General features: G+C 40.8%; 1 protein-coding gene across 1 annotated transcript; it reads right to left on the bottom strand.

Moving 5' to 3' along the window:
- Positions 1-1,608: 1,608 nt before the first annotated feature.
- Positions 1,609-15,339, bottom strand: PRRG4 (proline rich and Gla domain 4). The gene is made up of 5 exons (XM_065404430.1): positions 15,240-15,339; positions 6,604-6,767; positions 5,045-5,093; positions 4,106-4,241; positions 1,609-1,837 (listed from the first exon to the last, which is right to left on the bottom strand). Exons 1-5 carry the CDS (start codon positions 15,337-15,339, stop codon positions 1,609-1,611), a joined length of 678 nt encoding a protein of 225 aa, XP_065260502.1.
- Positions 15,340-18,373: the final 3,034 nt, after the last annotated feature.

The following is an 18,373-nucleotide window of genomic DNA, read 5'->3' as shown; positions in this document are numbered from 1 at the left end:
GGATTTACAGAAGGCACCTATACTGAAGCCAGGTGTATTGACTCTGGCAGAAACTGATGGACATCCATTAGTTGACGAAAGTAGGTAGACCAATACCCACAATATTTCAAAATTGTAATTTGCTTATGTCAACTTTTTTTCTTCGTTGTCAGCAATCACCCATTTGTAATTACTTCCTCCTTTTATGAATTAAGAGTCAGATTCTACATTCAAGTGAATATTCTGGCCTTATTTCATATAGTGTTTTATTTATATTTTTAAAAAATATGATGCAATGTTTTTGGCAAATGTACAAGATACAACAATTCAGATCAATATCCAAAACCCCCAAACCTCTCTAGACCTTTCCCCTTCAAATCTGAAGGGGAATTATGAAGGAGTAGAAGGTTAACAGACTTGGGATCTGGGGTATACAGATGACAAGATAATGCAATGGTCAAGCACCTCTCACTGATGATTGGTTTCCACTATCCTTGTGATTAAGCCATGAGACTGTTGGCTCAGCACTTCATATATCAGCTGATCAGTTGAGATGCAGTCTTTGAAGTAGATTGGACACAATCTTTAAGGCTTCAGCAGTTAAAAATGATCTATGGCACTCTTCAACCAAGAATCTCAGAGCACTCAAAGTATGAATGGCAATTAATTAAACATCACAGTACCCTGGGGTAGGTAAGACTAAGGTAATCAATGGAAATTGTGTTCAAGAAGTTGCTTCCCCAGACAATGCTTTGAAAATTTACACTGTGTATATTGAGGTGGGGATGTGGAAGGAGAGAAATAATCCTACTAGTTACCAACTAGCCATTGCTATGGGTCGTTTGTTAATGGGATCTAGGGAAAGACACCTATCTGACTTGCCTAGCAATAACTACTGTTCTGCAACAGAGAGCAGTAAGTAGGTGATGAAGTTGAGGAGAATACATGTAGTCATTATTTTAGATAACCTCCAACCATGATTTTCATAGAGAATATCCTCTGTCCTCCTAAGCATGGCTTCCTGCCATGTATTGTCTCATACTGTCCAGTTAATGTTTAAAATTAGACAAATTAATTCAGAAACCATAACACTATACAAGCTTGACAGATTAACTAGCTTTCATCAATACAGCCCATTACTACTTCTAGAACCAGTACAAAACCCACCTAGCAATCAAATGAGGTATCTATTTTGTTAGTTATTCAATGCTTAATATATTCACAGTGGTTTAAAGTTTTAATTTAAAAAATGGTTAGTGTTAAGTCCAATTTTAATATTAAAAATCTTTTTCCTTCTGAATAAACAGTAAATAAAACTAGTAAGGGAATATCAATAGTTTGATACTTGGCTCAAAATGCATGGGAGCTCAAAGTTTAGTACCTTTATGCACGGTTCAGTTCTAGCACCAAAAACCTGTATAAACAAGTTTCATGCTGGAAAAATACATCAAACTTTTTCAAAACAATAACTTCATTTCCATTATGAAATAATTCACTTGCTCCTAGCTATGCAGAAGAGCTGTAAGTCTTTCACATTTGTGAAAAATGTCCTGCAAGGTACTGCCCCTTTTCAAATGTACATCTTCCAATGAAGATTAATTCCCCACTCCTCCAGAGTCAAGTTTGGGACTATGGGGCAGGAAGTGACATAGACTTTTTAAACATCTTAAACCCTTTTGCAGGCCCCGGATATGGTGGTGGTGGGACATCGTATTTTCCACCTAATGTCACAGCTTCTTCATAAGTTGGCAGTCCTGATTCATCATCTGTTCTTAGAGGGAGTGGATTTAAAGAAACCTCTTCATGTCTTCTGAAGATGATAGATGAATGTCTTCTACTTCTTACACTGTCTGAGTACCTAAACAGAGTTAAAAAGTATTATGAATGACATTTTCATTTTTATATATGAAGGAGAGGATTACATAGCCTTTTGCCAAAGCAAGTACATTTTTAATAATCTTAAATAGCATGGGCCAAATGGGTATCCCCAGAACCTAGGCTGAGGAACACAGTTAAGTGCTGCAGAAATTCACAGAGACAAGGATGGGGCAGAATCCTCCTCTAGGACCCACTATGACAGTTACTTCACGGCAATGGCTGGAGTAGCTTCTGTAACTCTGTTGCCCATTCATACTTGTGAGGTTGAGAGGAGTAGAGAGAGGAGGAGAGCTAGAGAATCTATGTAGCAGTGGATCCTCCAGATTACTTCAGCTCCCTATCCCAGCAGAACTATGCAAAGGTCCACCCCTCCTTTGAGTTGCAGAATTGTGCCTCCTTCACTAGAAGAGGGGCTTCTATGCTTATGGAAGTCAAACAGGATTTGCTTTTAACAGGTAGAGAAGAGGCCCTTAAAGGATTCCAACACAAGTAGTTACAAATCAGCTTTTTCTATCTCAATAGATATTTAAGTTGCAATAATATTTACTGTTGTAAATAGTGTAACTCAATTTACTGTCATTTTTATGTACACTCTTCCTTTTATTTAATATATAATCAAAATTCAGTGCAGTTTTCTGCACTTTAGATCACTGGGATATTTCCGTGTATGCCACAGTGTGCATGTGGGGGGAAAAAAAAAAAAAAAAAAAAGTGCTGTTTACAAGAACTGACAAGCGCTCTTCTTTAAGATCATTAAGTGCTGATTACTTATATAGCTGATCTCAAGTTTAGTGTTTCAAGTACTAGTACACAGTCTAGTTTTTAAATCATATTCCATAATCATAAGTAATAATAGAATATTAATAAAATAGCATATTTGTTTCTTAAATACTCAATGTTCTGTGGAGTTTATGGGTGCTTCAAATGATAGTGGTAAAGCTTTTAGGCATAAGGGGAGTCTTAGTGTGGGTAGTATCACAGATTATACTTTGATGGTGTACATAACCCTGGGGGAAAAAAATCAATCAGACTTTATGGTTTCATCCTTTCATCACCCTGTATAGAATCAAGAACACATGCTTATACTGCAAATGGATACGCATTTGGTTCATGGTGAAGTCTTGTACCTACAACAACTCTAGAGGAGCAGATATCCAATAGCACTATACTTGATAATTGTAGGTTTAAAGGTGTATTTTCAATTAAAAATGCATTCAGTTTACTTCTTAGTAAATAATTGTGTGTATTTTAAAAAAATGATGCAGTTGAAAGGAAAGTAACCAAAATTGCCATAGATTTTAAAAACAGAAAGAAAATTGGAGAGGAGATTTATACTAACAAGCTGGCCAAACAAGTTTTTGAAGTCTGAAAGCTCTATTACATATCATTTAGTCCACAAGTGAGATTGTGTAAACTAAAATCTGATTTACCTTTTTCCCTCCTTTAGCTATTCAGAGTCCACTTAACTTTTTTAATACAGTTGCCTAACACAAGTATTTCAATTCAGTGATGGACAAATGGCATACTTAGTGCCATCTGTAAGCCTTTCACATTGTTTACTGGTGTGAATTTATGCTTGCAAGCATACATTTATTGCTATGTATCTCCTGCTTTACAGCATATTATATTTATCACAGCACAAAATATTCTCATGAATCTCAGATAAACATACTAGTTACTAACTGTGCCAATTAAGGAGATTCCACTGTATTACAATAGTAGTTTCCATTGTGAAGCTCACAGAATGGCTGTCTTGAGGAATCTGTGGATCCTCAGCAAGCTAATTCTTTGGAAAAAGTTAAGTCCACTCATACTTCCTCTAGCACAATTCAATTTCTCCAGCAGTTACAAATCCTAATATCTAAAACTATTCTTAAAACCAGTTCACACTCCTCCATTGCAGGTTTCAAAAACCAGATCTGGCTCAGGGCTCCCTCATGCTGAAACCATTTTTCTTGGTAAAGATTTTGGGGCCCAGCAAAATATTGTTTAACAGGATCTGTGACCCATACAAAAGTCATTTGTTTTATATATTTTCTTGTGATTTATAGTTACAATCTTGTAGAACCTTAACTCTAAGAATGATATTTTCAACAGCATTTAGTAGTGACCTAACTCTGTCTCCACTGAAGTCAATAGTAAAATTTCCATTCACTTCACTGAGAGCAGAATGATTTTGAAAATTCCACCTATATTACTAAAGTTTTTTCTATGAAAGTAAAGTGAAATATTATTCTCAATTCCTTACCCGGGTGGTTGTCTTGCTTTGCATCTGTTTTTCCAGAAATAATAAATAAGTAATCCAGTTAAAACCAACAGAACTCCAGTAGCAACTAGGCCAGTCAGAAGTCCTGTAACATCAATTTTTTGTGTAGCTTCACCATCTGAACAGAAATCAGTAATTATTTCCAGTTGACTAACACTATAGCATTATTAACAATGCTTCATCAGTGGTGGCCTTCTCTCTTTTTGAAGATTTGAGAGAGATGTTATAGTAAGATTAATAGTAGTAGTTCCTTTCTATTAGTCTTCTCACATGACAAGCCATCACATCAATCCAGCACTTTAATGCCCACCCCAACCAAAAGCAAAAGTTAACAAATATTCCTCTCCTAGATCATTTATATATGCATGTTTTTGAGATTCTCCACCAATCCATCCCCACCAATTGTTATTTCACACACTTATTGCATCTTTCATCAGATTAAGTCCTTCAGAGCAGATCCTGACTTTCACTCTATCTGTATAGCACCTACCACAGTGAGGTCCTGATCCTAACTGGGGCCTCTATAAACTATTGCAGTACAAAATAAAAACAGAAGTAGGAAGCAGCAGAATTATAGTTGCAAAGTTTCTATATTGTCTAATACATACAAGGAAATGGATAGCAGAATGCATATTTCAATATGCAATAGTAAAGGGCCAAAGTCTTCCAACTCCCCAAACTTCACAAATATATTAGATACTATATAATATACATTTCAGTATATAAAAAGAAAATGCACAAAAAATATAAAAAGACAGTAATCAAGGATTATAACTGTGCCAGCTGAATACTTAGTTATGACCAGATGACAACATAAATTGCAACATATTTGGGGGGAGGGGGGGGTCTAGAGTGTGTGTGAGGGGAGCAATATTTGCAATGTAATGGAGAGAAACGAGATAAGCTCTGATCTTGACTTACCGAATTTTGTGCTGGGTCCCTTAATGGAATATTCTTTCCAAAAAGTCATCTATGAAAATAAAAATGTTTTTTTAAATAGTTCAAGCCTATATGTGATGTATAACTTAAATAAGAGATTGTGGGCAGAATTCAGACATGGCATAAATGAGCACAACTCCCACTGAAGTCAAAAGTTGCCCCTGCTTACCCCAGGGCTGAAATTCCACTTGTATATTCAGGTATAACATCATAAAAAACTGCCATACTAGAACAAACCAATGGTCCACTTAAACCGATAGAAAGAAATGCCAACTGTTTAAAAGAAAAGGAAAAAGACAAACCAAGAACACCTCTAAATTGCAATACTATATCATGTAGAGAAATTTCTTCTTGATACCACTTAGTAATTAGCTTAGACTGACAATGGAGATTGGTGGTGCTTATAATTTATCCTAGTTAGTGTAAATTCCAATGCTATTCATGCAAGTGTCTGATCTTACAAAGCTACTTGCCTCAATAATATCCTTGAACAGTGAGTTCCATAGGTTAATAATATGATGCATATAAGACAATATTTTATGACTAAAGACAGTAATGCACTGTATAAAATTTAATCCTATAGTTAAGACTGAGACTAAGCCACAACCCACATTGGAAAAGGTGTGGGGTTGGGGGCAGGGCAGGAGGAAGAAGCCACTGTGCAGCAGAAGCCTCCAGGGAAAATATGATGTAGTCATGTAAAATTCCTCCTGGGAGACTCCTAGGGAATGCAAACTCCAGTAGCAGCTCCATCCTCCTGGGAGAGGGTGCACTGCTTGCTCCTTCTGCAACTGAGTGCAGAGGATGGCAGGGGCCCTGGAGAGATTTGCACTACAGGCAGCACTAGTTGTTTGGAGGATTGCAAGTACTGCTCTCATCTGCGTCTTGCTCCTTCCTGGGGAGTAGGGGGAGAGGGGTGAAAGGCTTGCACCCCTTTTCCTGCTCCTGCCAAAGTTTTTTTTTCACTATACAGTAGCATCTTCCAAGTTACTCCTTATCCATGGAACACTCACACTTAACTGATCCACAAGGTCACCACTGCCCTCTTCTCAAGATTCCCCTTTGCTGTAACTTGTATATAAAACCAGCCAATTAATGAGTGAGGGGAGATAGAAATAGTTGGCACTTTATATATACATTTTTTAAAAGTATAAAATACACAAAATTATTTGTGTGATTTTTATCCCCTTCCCAGGTCACTTTTTCCCCCCAAAAAGTTCCCAGTTCTGAAGACACTTACGCATGTGCCTAGCTTTACTTTTGTGTGTAGTCCTACTGAAGTCCCACTTATGTTTGTAAGTATTCGCAGAATCATAGCCTTTGCCTGCAAGCTTTATGGGACACGTACCTTGAATTTGTGTGTGTTCACTGCATTCCTAACACAATGGGCCCCATCTGATTGGGGCTTCTGGTTCTACTGTAATATAAATAATAATGGCAGAACTCCTATTTTAAGTGATCTCTTCTGAAGGGCTACAGTAGTTTATAATAACCATCTACTGATGGCCACCCAGTATTTTAAACTAAATCAAAGCAATTACCGTTTTATCAGGGTCTTCAAAAATTTCTCTTGCCTCTTCATAATTGCATTGCTCCTCATAGCATTCTCTTTCTAGATTACCAGGGGTAAATACTTCAAAATCAAATCTGTTATACAGAAGATGTCGTCCAATAAACAAATTGGCTTCTTTTTCCGATGTAAACACTAACAAAAAATAAATTATTTTAAAACAGTTAAATTAGGGGGATAGTTCTGGTATTCTTACAAAAAACTCTGGAGCTCTTTAAAATCCCCAAAGAAAAAAATCTCTCTGTTTTTTTCCCGTTTTACCAAATATAAAAGGAGACTTCAAGGCCTCTTCCTGAATCATTCTCTTTGCTGCCAACACAACAGTTCTCTTTCTGCCTGTTCCACATTCAAATTGAAATATTTTCTGTCCCTTGTAAATAGTTTCAGATTTTCTCATAGCAACTTTTTAGAATTTGGTCCTCATGCCTGCTGTCTGAAATGCAAGTGACCACAGCTGTGGTATTGACCCTGCTGGAGTGTGGGAGTGCCTGGGAATCCTAAGGTTCCTTGTAATATTCAATTACTTTAAGATGGACTTCTAAGCAGACCCAGACTGAGCAAGATCCAGTATCCACATCTTGAAAAAGCCTAAGGGTTACCTCCTTTGATATGTTCCAGTAAGAATCCTAGGCATACATTCCTTTTCACACATTCTGGTATCTGAATTCTAGTCTTTGTTTTAGAAATTGGGTTTCCATCAGCACAGTGGACAAATTCCATTAATTTATTCTTAATATCACACTATTTAGGAACAGCATTTAAGGGTAGATTGAAGTTTTAAACAAAAAGGGCAATACATTATTTTTATACCTTTTAAATAAATGCTGCTCTATGGTCATTAGGTTCATGATGGGGTTCTTGCTGACATCATCTTTGATTAGGCAGAGTTTTTAACAACTCATCTTTTCTTTATTTTTGCCATTTTTAGAAGCTGGTTAGGAGCCTCAGAAAATAAACTCACTCCCCTAGTTCTAATTCCAGAAGAGTTAGTGAAGTTATAGCAGACTTAAAGATACTGGAATGCATTTTCTCATCAGGTTTCTTCTGGGCTCAAGTTTTAGCCTGTCTTTGCTATAATTTGTAATAGAGAACTCATCTTTGAACAACAGAAATCTTCTGACCTGCTTTTCTGTGCAACTGAAATATTTTAAATTAACTTCTAGTATAAGTAAGTAGACGGTTTTGCTAAGTGAAATGACTAGAGGGTTAATTAAAAAGAACTCTCCAGTGTGCAAGGGTGTTAATGAAAGCAGGAAGAGCATTCTTACAAACTAAGTCCACTTGCTCACAAAGAGAGAGAGACAAGACTCAGGATAAAGTTATTCAGTCACAAAGTAGATATGTACTTGTTAGACAATTCATTTGCATAGATCAGTGGTGGGCAACCTGTGGCCCATCAGGGTAATCCGCTGGCAGGCCACCAGTCAGTTTATTTTCATTTGCATGGCCGCCCGCAGCTCCCAGAGGTCGCGGTTCGCCGTTCCCGGCCAATGGGAGCTGTGGGAAGTGGTGCGGGCCACAGGGACATACTGGCCACCACTTCCCGCAGCTCCCATTGGCCGGGAACGGCGAACCGCGGCCACTGGGAGCTGCGGGTGGCCGTGCAAATGTAAACAAACTGTCTGGCAGCCCGCCAGCAGATTACTCTGACAGGCTGCAGGTTGCCCACCACTGGTATCGATTATCCCATCACTCAGGAATTTTTCCCTTAATAGTTACTGTTGGGCATTGCAATGGTATCTCAAAGTATTTTGCTCAGTGACAATTCCAAAAGACTGACAGTATCACTCATATTAATTGCTGCTGCCTTTAATACTATGCCTGAACAATTTGGGGAATCACTTATCTTAAAATGAATTTTCTTGTCATTATTTTATCAAGTTAGAAGGAGTTACGGCATTTAAGATTATCACATTTTTACAGCATGGAGAAAGGGACTAGCCTTAAGAAGAATATGGGGGGCGGGGTGGGGGGAGATCCCCAAACAGGGCCGGCTCTAGGCACCAGCAAAACAAGCTGGTGCTTGGGGCGGCACATTTTTAGGGGCGGCATGGGCGGCGCCAGAATGCCGCCCCTAAAAATGTGCCCCGGCCGCCCTAGCTCACCTCCGCTGCTGCTGCCGCTCGCGTGCCGCTACTCGCCCTCCCTCCCAGGCTCTCAAGCCTGGGAGGGACGGGGAGCAGTGGCGCGCGAATCAGCTGTTTCGCGCGCCGCGGCCGCTCGGGATCTCCCCCTCCCTTCCAGGCTCTCAAACCTGGGAGGGAGGGGGAGATCCCGAGCGGCCCCGGCGCGCGAAACAGCCGCTGCTCCCCCTCCCTCCCAGGCTTGAGAGCCTGGAAGGGAGGGGGAGAAGCGGCGCCCGCGCCGCGGCCGCTCGGGATCTCCCCCTCCCTCCCAGGTTTGAGAGCCTGGGGGGAGGAGGCAGGGAAGGGGCGGAGTTGAGGCAGGGCCGGGGGTGGGGTAATTAAAAAACGGGGGTGGGGGGCGGCCAAAATTGTTTTTGCCTTGGGCGGCAAAAATCCTAGAGCCGGCCCTGTCCCCAAAGTACATTTGGGCAGTGCTGAAATAGAGTTTTCCCTAGGAGTTAACCTTTGTGCAACCTGTATCAATATAAGTACTCTGAAACTGATTTATACTAATCAAACTGAAAAGAAAAGCTTTGCCTATTTTGTTCAGCAGTGTTTCATTCACTTATCAGATATAACTGAAAAAAAAAATGGTGTTTCAGAATAGAAGTGTTTTAACTGAAATCAAAACCTGATCCTTCAGCTTGTAGATTTTTCAACAACTTGATGGCTACATGCAAATCCAGGAGAATGGGGAAAATAGTGTCAAATCAGGTTCTATCCTGTTAACACTAGTTAGCAACCTAAGAAACTTGCACATATTTGCATTAACTTAAATGCCTTAAACATATGTGTAATGAACAGAGTTATGGTTGTTTTGTGGGAATTTCCTGACTTTTCTGTGTCTCACATCTGAAACAGAACATTAAATTAACAACTTGTAATTTTAATTTAAAATTGTGGCAGTTATGCATGCAGAGGACTTGCAGAATCAGAATCTACATAGAATCATAGAACTGGAAGGGCCCTCGAGAGGTCATCTAGTCCAGTCCCCTGTACTCGTGGCAGGACTAATTATCTAGACCATTCCTGACAGGTGTTTGTCTAACCTGCTCTTAAAAATCTCCAATGATGGAGATTCCACAACCTCCCTAGGCAATTTATTCCAGTGCTTAACCATCCTGACAGTGGAACCAGACTGCTGGCACTAAACATTAAAAAAGTTGTAGAGCAGTTTTTAAACTAGGAGATGGGGGAAAGCCGACTGCTGCAGAGGAGCGTGTGGATCGGACACAGACTTCTCTTAGGGGAGAGTCTGATGATAGAGAATCTCCAGGTTATAGTCAGGAGCAGAGGACTGAAAAGTATAATGTAAGGGCCGGATCAAATGATAAACAGCCACATAAAAAAGAATCTGGCACATCAGAAAAAGGCAGGCTAATAAACAGGGACAAGTTTTTAAAGTGCTTGTACACAAATGCCAGAAGTCTAAATAATAAGATGGGTGAACTAGAGTGCCTTGTGATAAAGGAGGATATAGCTATAATAGGCATCACAGAAACCTGGTGGACTGAGAGCAATCAATGGGACACAATCATTCCGGGGTACAAAATATATCGGAAGGACAGAACAGGCCGTGCAGGGGGAGGAGTGGCACTATATGTTAAAGAAAGTGTAGATTCAAATGAAGTAAAAATCTTAAGCGAATCCACAGGTTCCATAGAGTCTCTATGGATAGAAATTTCATGCTCTAGTAAAAATATAACATTAGGGATCTATTATCGACCACCTGACCAGGACAGTAATAGTGATGATGAAATGCTAAGGGAAATTAGAGAGGCTATCAAAATTAAGAACCCAATAATAGTGGGGGATTTCAATTATCCCCATATTGACTGGGAACATTTCACTTCAGGACGAAATGCAGAGATAAAATTTCTCGATACTTTAAATGACTGCTTCATGGAGCAGCTAGTACGGGAACCCACAAGGGGAGAGGCGACTCTAGATTTAATCCTGAGTGGAGCGCAGGAGCTGGTCCAAGAGGTAACTATAGCGGGACCGCTTGGAAATAGTGACCATAATACAATAGCATTCAACATCCCTGTGGTGGGAAGAACACCTCAACTGCCCAACACTGTGGCCTTTAATTTCAAAAGGGGGAACTATACAAAAATGAGGGGGTTAGTTAGACAAAAGTTAAAAGGTTCAGTGACTAAAGTGAAATCCCTGCAAGTTGCGTGGGCCCTTTTTAAAGACACCATAATAGAGGCTCAACTTCAATGTATACCCCAAATTAAGAAAAACAGTAAAAACTAAAAAAGAGCCACCGTGGCTTAACAACCATGTAAAAGAAGCAGTGAGAGATAAAAAGACTTCCTTTAAAAAGTGGAAGTCAAATCCTAGTGAGGCAAATAGAAAGGAGCACAAACACTGCCAACTTAAGTGCAAGAGTGTAATAAGAAAAGCCAAAGAGGAGTTTGAAGAACGGCTAGCCAAAAACTCCAAAGGTAATAACAAAATGTTTTTTAAGTACATCAGAAGCAGGAAGCCTGCTAAACAACCAGTGGGGCCCCTTGACGATGAAAATACAAAAGGAGCGCTTAAAGATGATAAAGTCATTGCGGAGAAACTAAATGGATTCTTTGCTTCAGTCTTCACGGCTGAGGATGTTAGGGAGATTCCCAAACCTGAGCTGGCTTTTGTAGGTGACAAATCTGAGGAACTGTCACAGATTGAAGTATCACTAGAGGAGGTTTTGGAATTAATTGATAAACTCAACATTAACAAGTCACCGGGACCAGATGGCATTCACCCAAGAGTTCTGAAAGAACTCAAATGTGAAGTTGCGGAACTATTAACTAAGGTTTGTAACCTGTCCTTTAAATCGGCTTCGGTACCCAATGACTGGAAGTTAGCTAATGTAACGCCAATATTTAAAAAGGGCTCTAGGGGTGATCCCGGCAATTACAGACCGGTAAGTCTAACGTCGGTACCAGGCAAATTAGTTGAAACAATAGTAAAGAACAAAATTGTCAGACACATAGAAAAACATAAACTCTTGAGCAATAGTCAACATGGTTTCTGTAAAGGGAAATCGTGTCTTACTAATCTATTAGAGTTCTTTGAAGGGGTCAACAAACATGTGGACAAGGGGGATCCGGTGGACATAGTGTACTTAGATTTCCAGAAAGCCTTTGACAAGGTCCCTCACCAAAGGCTCTTACGTAAATTAAGCTGTCATGGGATAAAAGGGAAGGTCCTTTCATGGATTGAGAACTGGTTAAAGGACAGGGAACAAAGGGTAGGAATTAATGGTAAATTCTCAGAATGGAGAGGGGTAACTAGTGGTGTTCCCCAAGGGTCAGTCCTAGGACCTATCCTATTCAATTTATTCATAAATGATCTGGAGAAAGGGGTAAACAGTGAGGTGGCAAAGTTTGCAGATGATACTAAACTACTCAAGATAGTTAAGACCAAAGCAGATTGTGAAGAACTTCAAAAAGATCTCACAAAACTAAGTGATTGGGCAACAAAATGGCAAATGAAATTTAATGTGGATAAATGTAAAGTAATGCACATTGGAAAAAATAACCCCAACTATACATACAACATGATGGGGGCTAATTTAGCTACAACGAGTCAGGAAAAAGATATTGGCGTCATCGTGGATAGTTCTCTAAAGATGTCCACGCAGTGTGCAGAGGCGGTCAAAAAAGCAAACAGGATGTTAGGAATCATTAAAAAGGGGATAGAGAATAAGACTGAGAATATATTATTGCCCTTATATAAATCCATGGTTCGCCCACATCTCGAATACTGTGTACAGATGTGGTCTCCTCACCTCAAAAAAGATATTCTAGCACTAGAAAAGGTTCAGAAAAGAGCAACTAAAATGATTAAGGGTTTAGAGAGGGTCCCATATGAGGAAAGATTAAAGAGGCTAGGACTCTTCAGTTTGGAAAAGAGAAGACTAAGGGGGGACATGATAGAGGTATATAAAATCATGAGTGATGTTGAGAAAGTGGATAAGGAAAAGTTATTTACTTATTCCCATAATACAAGAACTAGGGGTCACCAAAAGAAATTAATAGGCAGCAGGTTTAAAACAAATAAAAGGAAGTTCTTCTTCACGCAGCGCACAGTCAACTTGTGGAACTCCTTACCTGAGGAGGTTGTGAAGGCTAGGACTATAACAATGTTTAAAAGGGGACTGGATAAATTCATGGTGGCTAAGTCCATAAATGGCTATTAGCCAGGATGGGTAAGAATGGTGTCCCTAGCCTCTGTTCGTCAGAGGATGGAGATGGATGGCAGGAGAGAGATCACTTGATCATTGCCTGTTAGGTTCACTCCCTCTGGGGCACCTGACATTGGCCACTGTCGGTAGACAGATACTGGGCTAGATGGACCTTTGGTCTGACCCAGTACGGCCTTTCTTATGTTCTTATGTTCTTATGACAGGAAGTTTTTCTTAAGGTCCAACCTAAACCTTCTATGCTGCAATTTAAAATCAATGCTTCTTGTCCTATCCTCAGAGATTAAGAAGAATTACTCTCCCTCCTCCTTGTAACAACCTTTTATGTACTTGAAAACTGTTATCATGTCCCATATTTTCAATCTTCCCTCATAGGTCATATTTTCTAGACCTTTATTCATTTTTGTTGCTCTTCTCTGGACTCTCTCCAATTTGTTCACGTCCTTCCTGAAATGTGGTGCCCAGAACTGGACACAATACTCCAGTCGAGGCCTAATCAGAGTAGAGTATAGAGGAAGAATTACTTCTTGTGTCTTGCTTACAACCCTCCTGCTAATGCATTCCAGAATGATGTATGCTTTTTTTGCAACAGCGTTACACTGTTGACTCATATTTAGCTTGTGGTCCACTATGACTCCCAGATCCCTTTCTCCTTCCTAGGCAGTCATTTCCCATTTTGTATGTGTGCAACTGATTGTTCCTTCCTAAATGGAGTACTTTGCATTTGTCCTTATTGAATTTCATCCTATTTACTTCAGACCATTTCTCCAGTTTGTCCAGATCATTTTGAATTATAATCCTATCCTCCAAAGCATTTGCAAACCCTTCCAGCTTGGTATCGTCCGCAAACTTTATAAATGTATTCTGTATGCCATTGATGAAGATATAGTATAGAACCAGACCCAGAACTGTGCTGTTCTCCCTCCTACCGTTCCTTAGAATCATGAATTCTATCATTTCATGATCACTTTCACCCAAGCTGCCTTCCACTTTCAAATTCTCAGCCAGTTCCTCCCTATTTGTCAAAATCAAATCTAGAACAGCCTCTCCCCAGTAGCTTTCTCCACCTTCTGAAATAAAAAATTATCTCCAATACATTCCAAGAACTTATTGGATAATCAGTGCCCTGCTGTGTTATTTTCCCAACAGATGACTGGGTAGTTGAAGTCCCCCATCACCACCAAGTCCTGTGCTTTGGAAGACTTTGTTTGCTGTTTAAAAAAAGCCTCATCCACCTCTTCTTCCTGGTTAGGTGGTCTGTAGTAGACCCCTACCATGTCATGCCTTTAAATATAGTCCTGCCTGGCAGGATGGGGTGCACTGATCAAGAGTGCTGGGACAGACCTTGGTCTGTACACCCACATGCACTCTTGTTATTTGTAAATACTGGATTCTTCATATCATAATGGACTATACGCAAATACTTTGAAGAAATGAACCAAATGAGAGATCTGTTTAGTACTTCCATGTGTTGTATTCAATACTGGCAGCTAGTAACATAATTTGCCAAACTGGACAGACCACTGATCCATCACTGTCTTGCATCCTCTCACTAGGCAGATGTGGGATAATCAGTCCCCATGAAGGTCTCATCCAACTCTTTAGAGTTAGAGATTATCTTAATCCTTGAAGCATGGGGTTTAGATCTCTCCCAAAATGTGCTAGTATCAACTATAACAACTCTAGATCTTCCTTGCTGTCCCTATAAAAATGTCCAACCCCTCTGAGTCTGGCTAAATTCTTGGTTTCAATGTCATCCTGTGGCAATGAGCTCCACAGTCTAATTACACAGTGAGTGGAAAAGTGTTTCCCTTAATCAAACAAAACTTTCTGTTATGTCAGAAGACAATATGGTGATTCAAACAGTTTCCGATCAACTATTTTTTGAAATGAAAACTTTGATCTTTTCTGAATGCCAAGAATGAAAAAAAAAAAAAACCCTTCCAAATACGAACCAATGCAGTGCAGTCTTAATAGAGACTGAACTATTGTTTCCTGACTCATTACTAAGAAAATCTGACAACAACGGTAACTGTCACTGACAGGTGTCCATGTTATATCGGGTCGCGTTATATCGGGGTAGAGGTGTATTCTAAAATTGTGGGAGAAGCAAGAATATGATTTTTAAACCAATCTAAATCCTGTTGCTTCTAATGTTAGTTAACGATCACACAACTGTGTTACACAATTTTAGTTTTTAAACAAAAGATTGTTTCCACAATAGAACACCGTAAGATGCAGTTTCACTCCAGAAAGTATAGCTTCATTTTAGAAGAATGTTACCTTCTTTCCCTGTATGCTTTGAATCCTTTAATCTTCTTGTGCAATGAGGAAATGCAAACATTATTGGCAGCTGACACAGCAGTACCAAAACCACAGACATAGTCTAGTATCTGTCAAAATAAAGTATTAGTTAAAAACTCCCAGATGTTATTTGTGTATCTTAAATGAATCCTCTGTATGCAGTTGTCAGACACAAGTCCCCACAAGCAACTTGGATTATTTTTTCCCTATAGGCAGTAAACCTACCCAAACCGGTCCCACATATATTTAATAACAATTGCATAATGTGCTCCATATTGGTAGTCATCACCATTTGAATTAACAAAGCCCAGTATTCTACCACTTGAGCTAGAGAAATAACTCCATTAGCTGACAGAAGTACTCTAAGCCCTTACTAAAGGTTGATACTACATATTTTGCGATTGTGGCAATCACACTTGGAAGATTTTAATAATGATGAGCATGAAGCCAAACAAACTAAAGTGCAAGTGTGACTGATTGTATTGAACTATAGATAAAAGAATCACTTTGTCCACTGCTGAAGTACAGCCACCACTAGGGCAGCAGCTATTTAGCAGAACACAGCAAGCTACTTGATAGTTTACGGCAGAGTTTGTAATAAATTGTAACTTCAATAGGATAGGGTAAGTGATTCTAGCATATAAAACAGTTTTGATTCTCTGTTTAAACCCTTTCAAGATGCACCTACAAAACACTTTTCTAATTACATGGCAGTCCAAGATGTCAGGATGACTTTAAGATATCTAATAATCAAAATTAATTAAAAAATAATTTTCCTTCCAGTGGAGCCTGCTGGAAAGCATTGTTTCCTTTTTTAAGGCACGAATAGGGAGCCAGTTTGCCTTCTCCATTGCCTAATCCCATTCTAGTTTGTTGATAGCAGGCAGAGCCCTACATAAGGTAGGTCAGCAGAATTTGAGCAACAACCATTTGGCCCTTCGAAACAAGCATCTGAAGAAGTGGGTTTTTTACGCATGAAAGCTTATGCCCAAATAAATCTGTTAGTCTTTAAGGTGCCACCGGACTCCTTGTTCTTTTTATGGATACAGACTAACACGGCTACCCCCGGATACTTGAGCGTCCTCTTTCTTCTTCATCTGTGATTGCCTCTGAATCAGGCTCTGGTGCAGGGATCTTGCCTGAAGCTCCCTTCCCCGCCAGGCCTTGTCTTCATTCATTCATTTTTTATTGTGTTAGAACATGACTAACTATGAGTGTGAAATTAGTTAACACATTCTCGACCATAACTTAGCCCAGAAAAGGCGTTCAGCACGGTGTCATCGGATTCTACTCACCACAGTCACGGGGAGTCGGGGATATCTGCAAATGGGAACAGAGTCACTTTATCCCAGCAGCTTTGGGACCCGAGGGTTGGCCCAGGCTGGGTGGGATCCAGGGTGGCCCTAGGTTTGATTTCGGGAATGATTGTTTTTTGTGTCTCGTCCTGAAGGGCCCGACAGGAGAGGGGAAGGTTTAAATAACAAGCCGTGACCCTCCCAGCAGGGGAAAATGTAGCTGGGCGGAGTTCCTCGCCCGGGCCGCTCCCCCGTCTCTCTCCCTCCTCCGCAGCCCGAAGGCAGGCACCCACCTACCTGCTCCGTTCGAGCTGCAGCGCCCAGACTCCGGGCTGAGGGGTACGGGACAAACTCCACCCGCGCTCTCTCCCTCCAACGCGGCGGCTCCAGCTTCCTCTTCTCCGCGGCGCTTCCTGGAGAGGGGGCGGGCAGGATCACATGGCCCAGCCGCTGTTTCATCTGGAGCCGCCCCAGGTCTGCCCGAAGCACCCAGTCCCCGCTCTAGGTCCTTGCCCCCCACCCGGCACAAGGAGACGAGCCTCAGCATGGGCCCTGGCGCCCCCCTTATGAGCCCTCGACACCCGGCATAACAGCTTAGCTTCCGTATGTGCGCCTGGCGGAGCCCGCTCAGGCCCATCATGACCCCCTATAAGCAGGACCCATCCAAGCCTATCGTCCGACTTCTGTCCCTTCTTCCTAGAAGGAGGGGTTGCCTCCTCATTCCCCCCCCCCCCCCCCCCCCCTCCCCTCCCAGCAACTCCGAGCCAGCACTTCGGATTTGTGTTTTAACCTTTTCCTTCCCCTTCACTTGGGGGATGCTGATTAAAAGCATGAAGCAGGAGAGCAGTGATTTATTTGTGAAATTCAGGGGGAGCCACACAAAGGGTTTACTGGCTTTAGTAAACAGCCCAGTGTCTTAATCCATCTACCAACTGATAATAGAAACTACTGAAAAATAGGGGGAGGAGAAAAAAGGAAAATGTTCCCTGGCTGGAATGTTTGGAGTCAATGTTTGGGATCCCCCCCAACCCCTTCCCAATAAACCACTGATAAAAAGTAACAAGAAATAAGAAAGGGGGAGAAGAAAGGAAAAAAGAATAGTTAATTCCAGAGAAGCCAGTAGGAGATCCCAATTTAATTTGTTAGACTCCCCAAACACAATGGGCCCAATTCTCAGGCCTAGGAAAAAGGGTGTATTTTTAATCCCTGATTCATAGATTCATAGATTCTAGGACTGGAAGGGACCTCGAGAGGTCATCGAGTCCAGTCCCCTGCCCGCATGGCAGGACCAAATACTGTCTAGACCATCCCTGATAGACATTTATCTAAGCTACTCTTAAATATCTCCAGAGATGGAGATTCCACAACCTCCCTAGGCAATTTATTCCAGTGTTTAACCACCCTGACAGTTAGGAACTTTTTCCTAATGTCCAACCTAGACCTCCCTTGCTGCAGTTTAAGCCCATTGCTTCTTGTTCTATCCTTAGAGGCTAAGGTGAACAAGTTTTCTCCCTCCTCCTTATGACACCCTTTTAGATACCTGAAAACTGCTATCATGTTCCCTCTCAGTCTTCTCTTTTCCAAACTAAACAAACCCAATTCTTTCAGCCTTCCTTCATAGGTCATGTTCTCAAGACCTTTAATCATTCTTGTTGCTCTTCTCTGGACCCTTTCCAATTTCTCCACATCTTTCTTGAAATGCGGTGCCCAGAACTGGACACAATACTCCAGCTGAGGCCTAACCAGAGCAGAGTAGAGCGGAAGAATGACTTCTCATGTCTTGCTCACAACACACCTGTTAATACATCCCAGAATCAT

The sequence above is a fragment of the Emys orbicularis genome, chromosome 4 (assembly GCF_028017835.1).
Source record: "Emys orbicularis isolate rEmyOrb1 chromosome 4, rEmyOrb1.hap1, whole genome shotgun sequence".
Lineage (NCBI taxonomy): Eukaryota > Metazoa > Chordata > Testudines > Emydidae > Emys > Emys orbicularis.
Note: the sequence above shows the minus strand (reverse complement) of the source record. Positions and strands in the feature narration are given on the sequence as shown.

Bases quoted from the DNA above. Each gene is read 5' to 3' on its own strand.
- PRRG4 (XM_065404430.1), bottom strand. From the start codon at position 15,339: ATGTCTGTGGTTTTGGTACTGCTGTGTCAGCTGCCAATAATGTTTGCA. The intron at 6,768-15,239 runs GTAACATTCTTC...ATTTTTTGTTAG, and splicing joins AAAGCATACAGGGAAAGAAG to TGTTTACATCGGAAAAAGAA. The intron at 4,242-5,044 runs GTAAGTCAAGAT...ATTTCTGTTCAG, and splicing joins GGGACCCAGCACAAAATTCG to ATGGTGAAGCTACACAAAAA.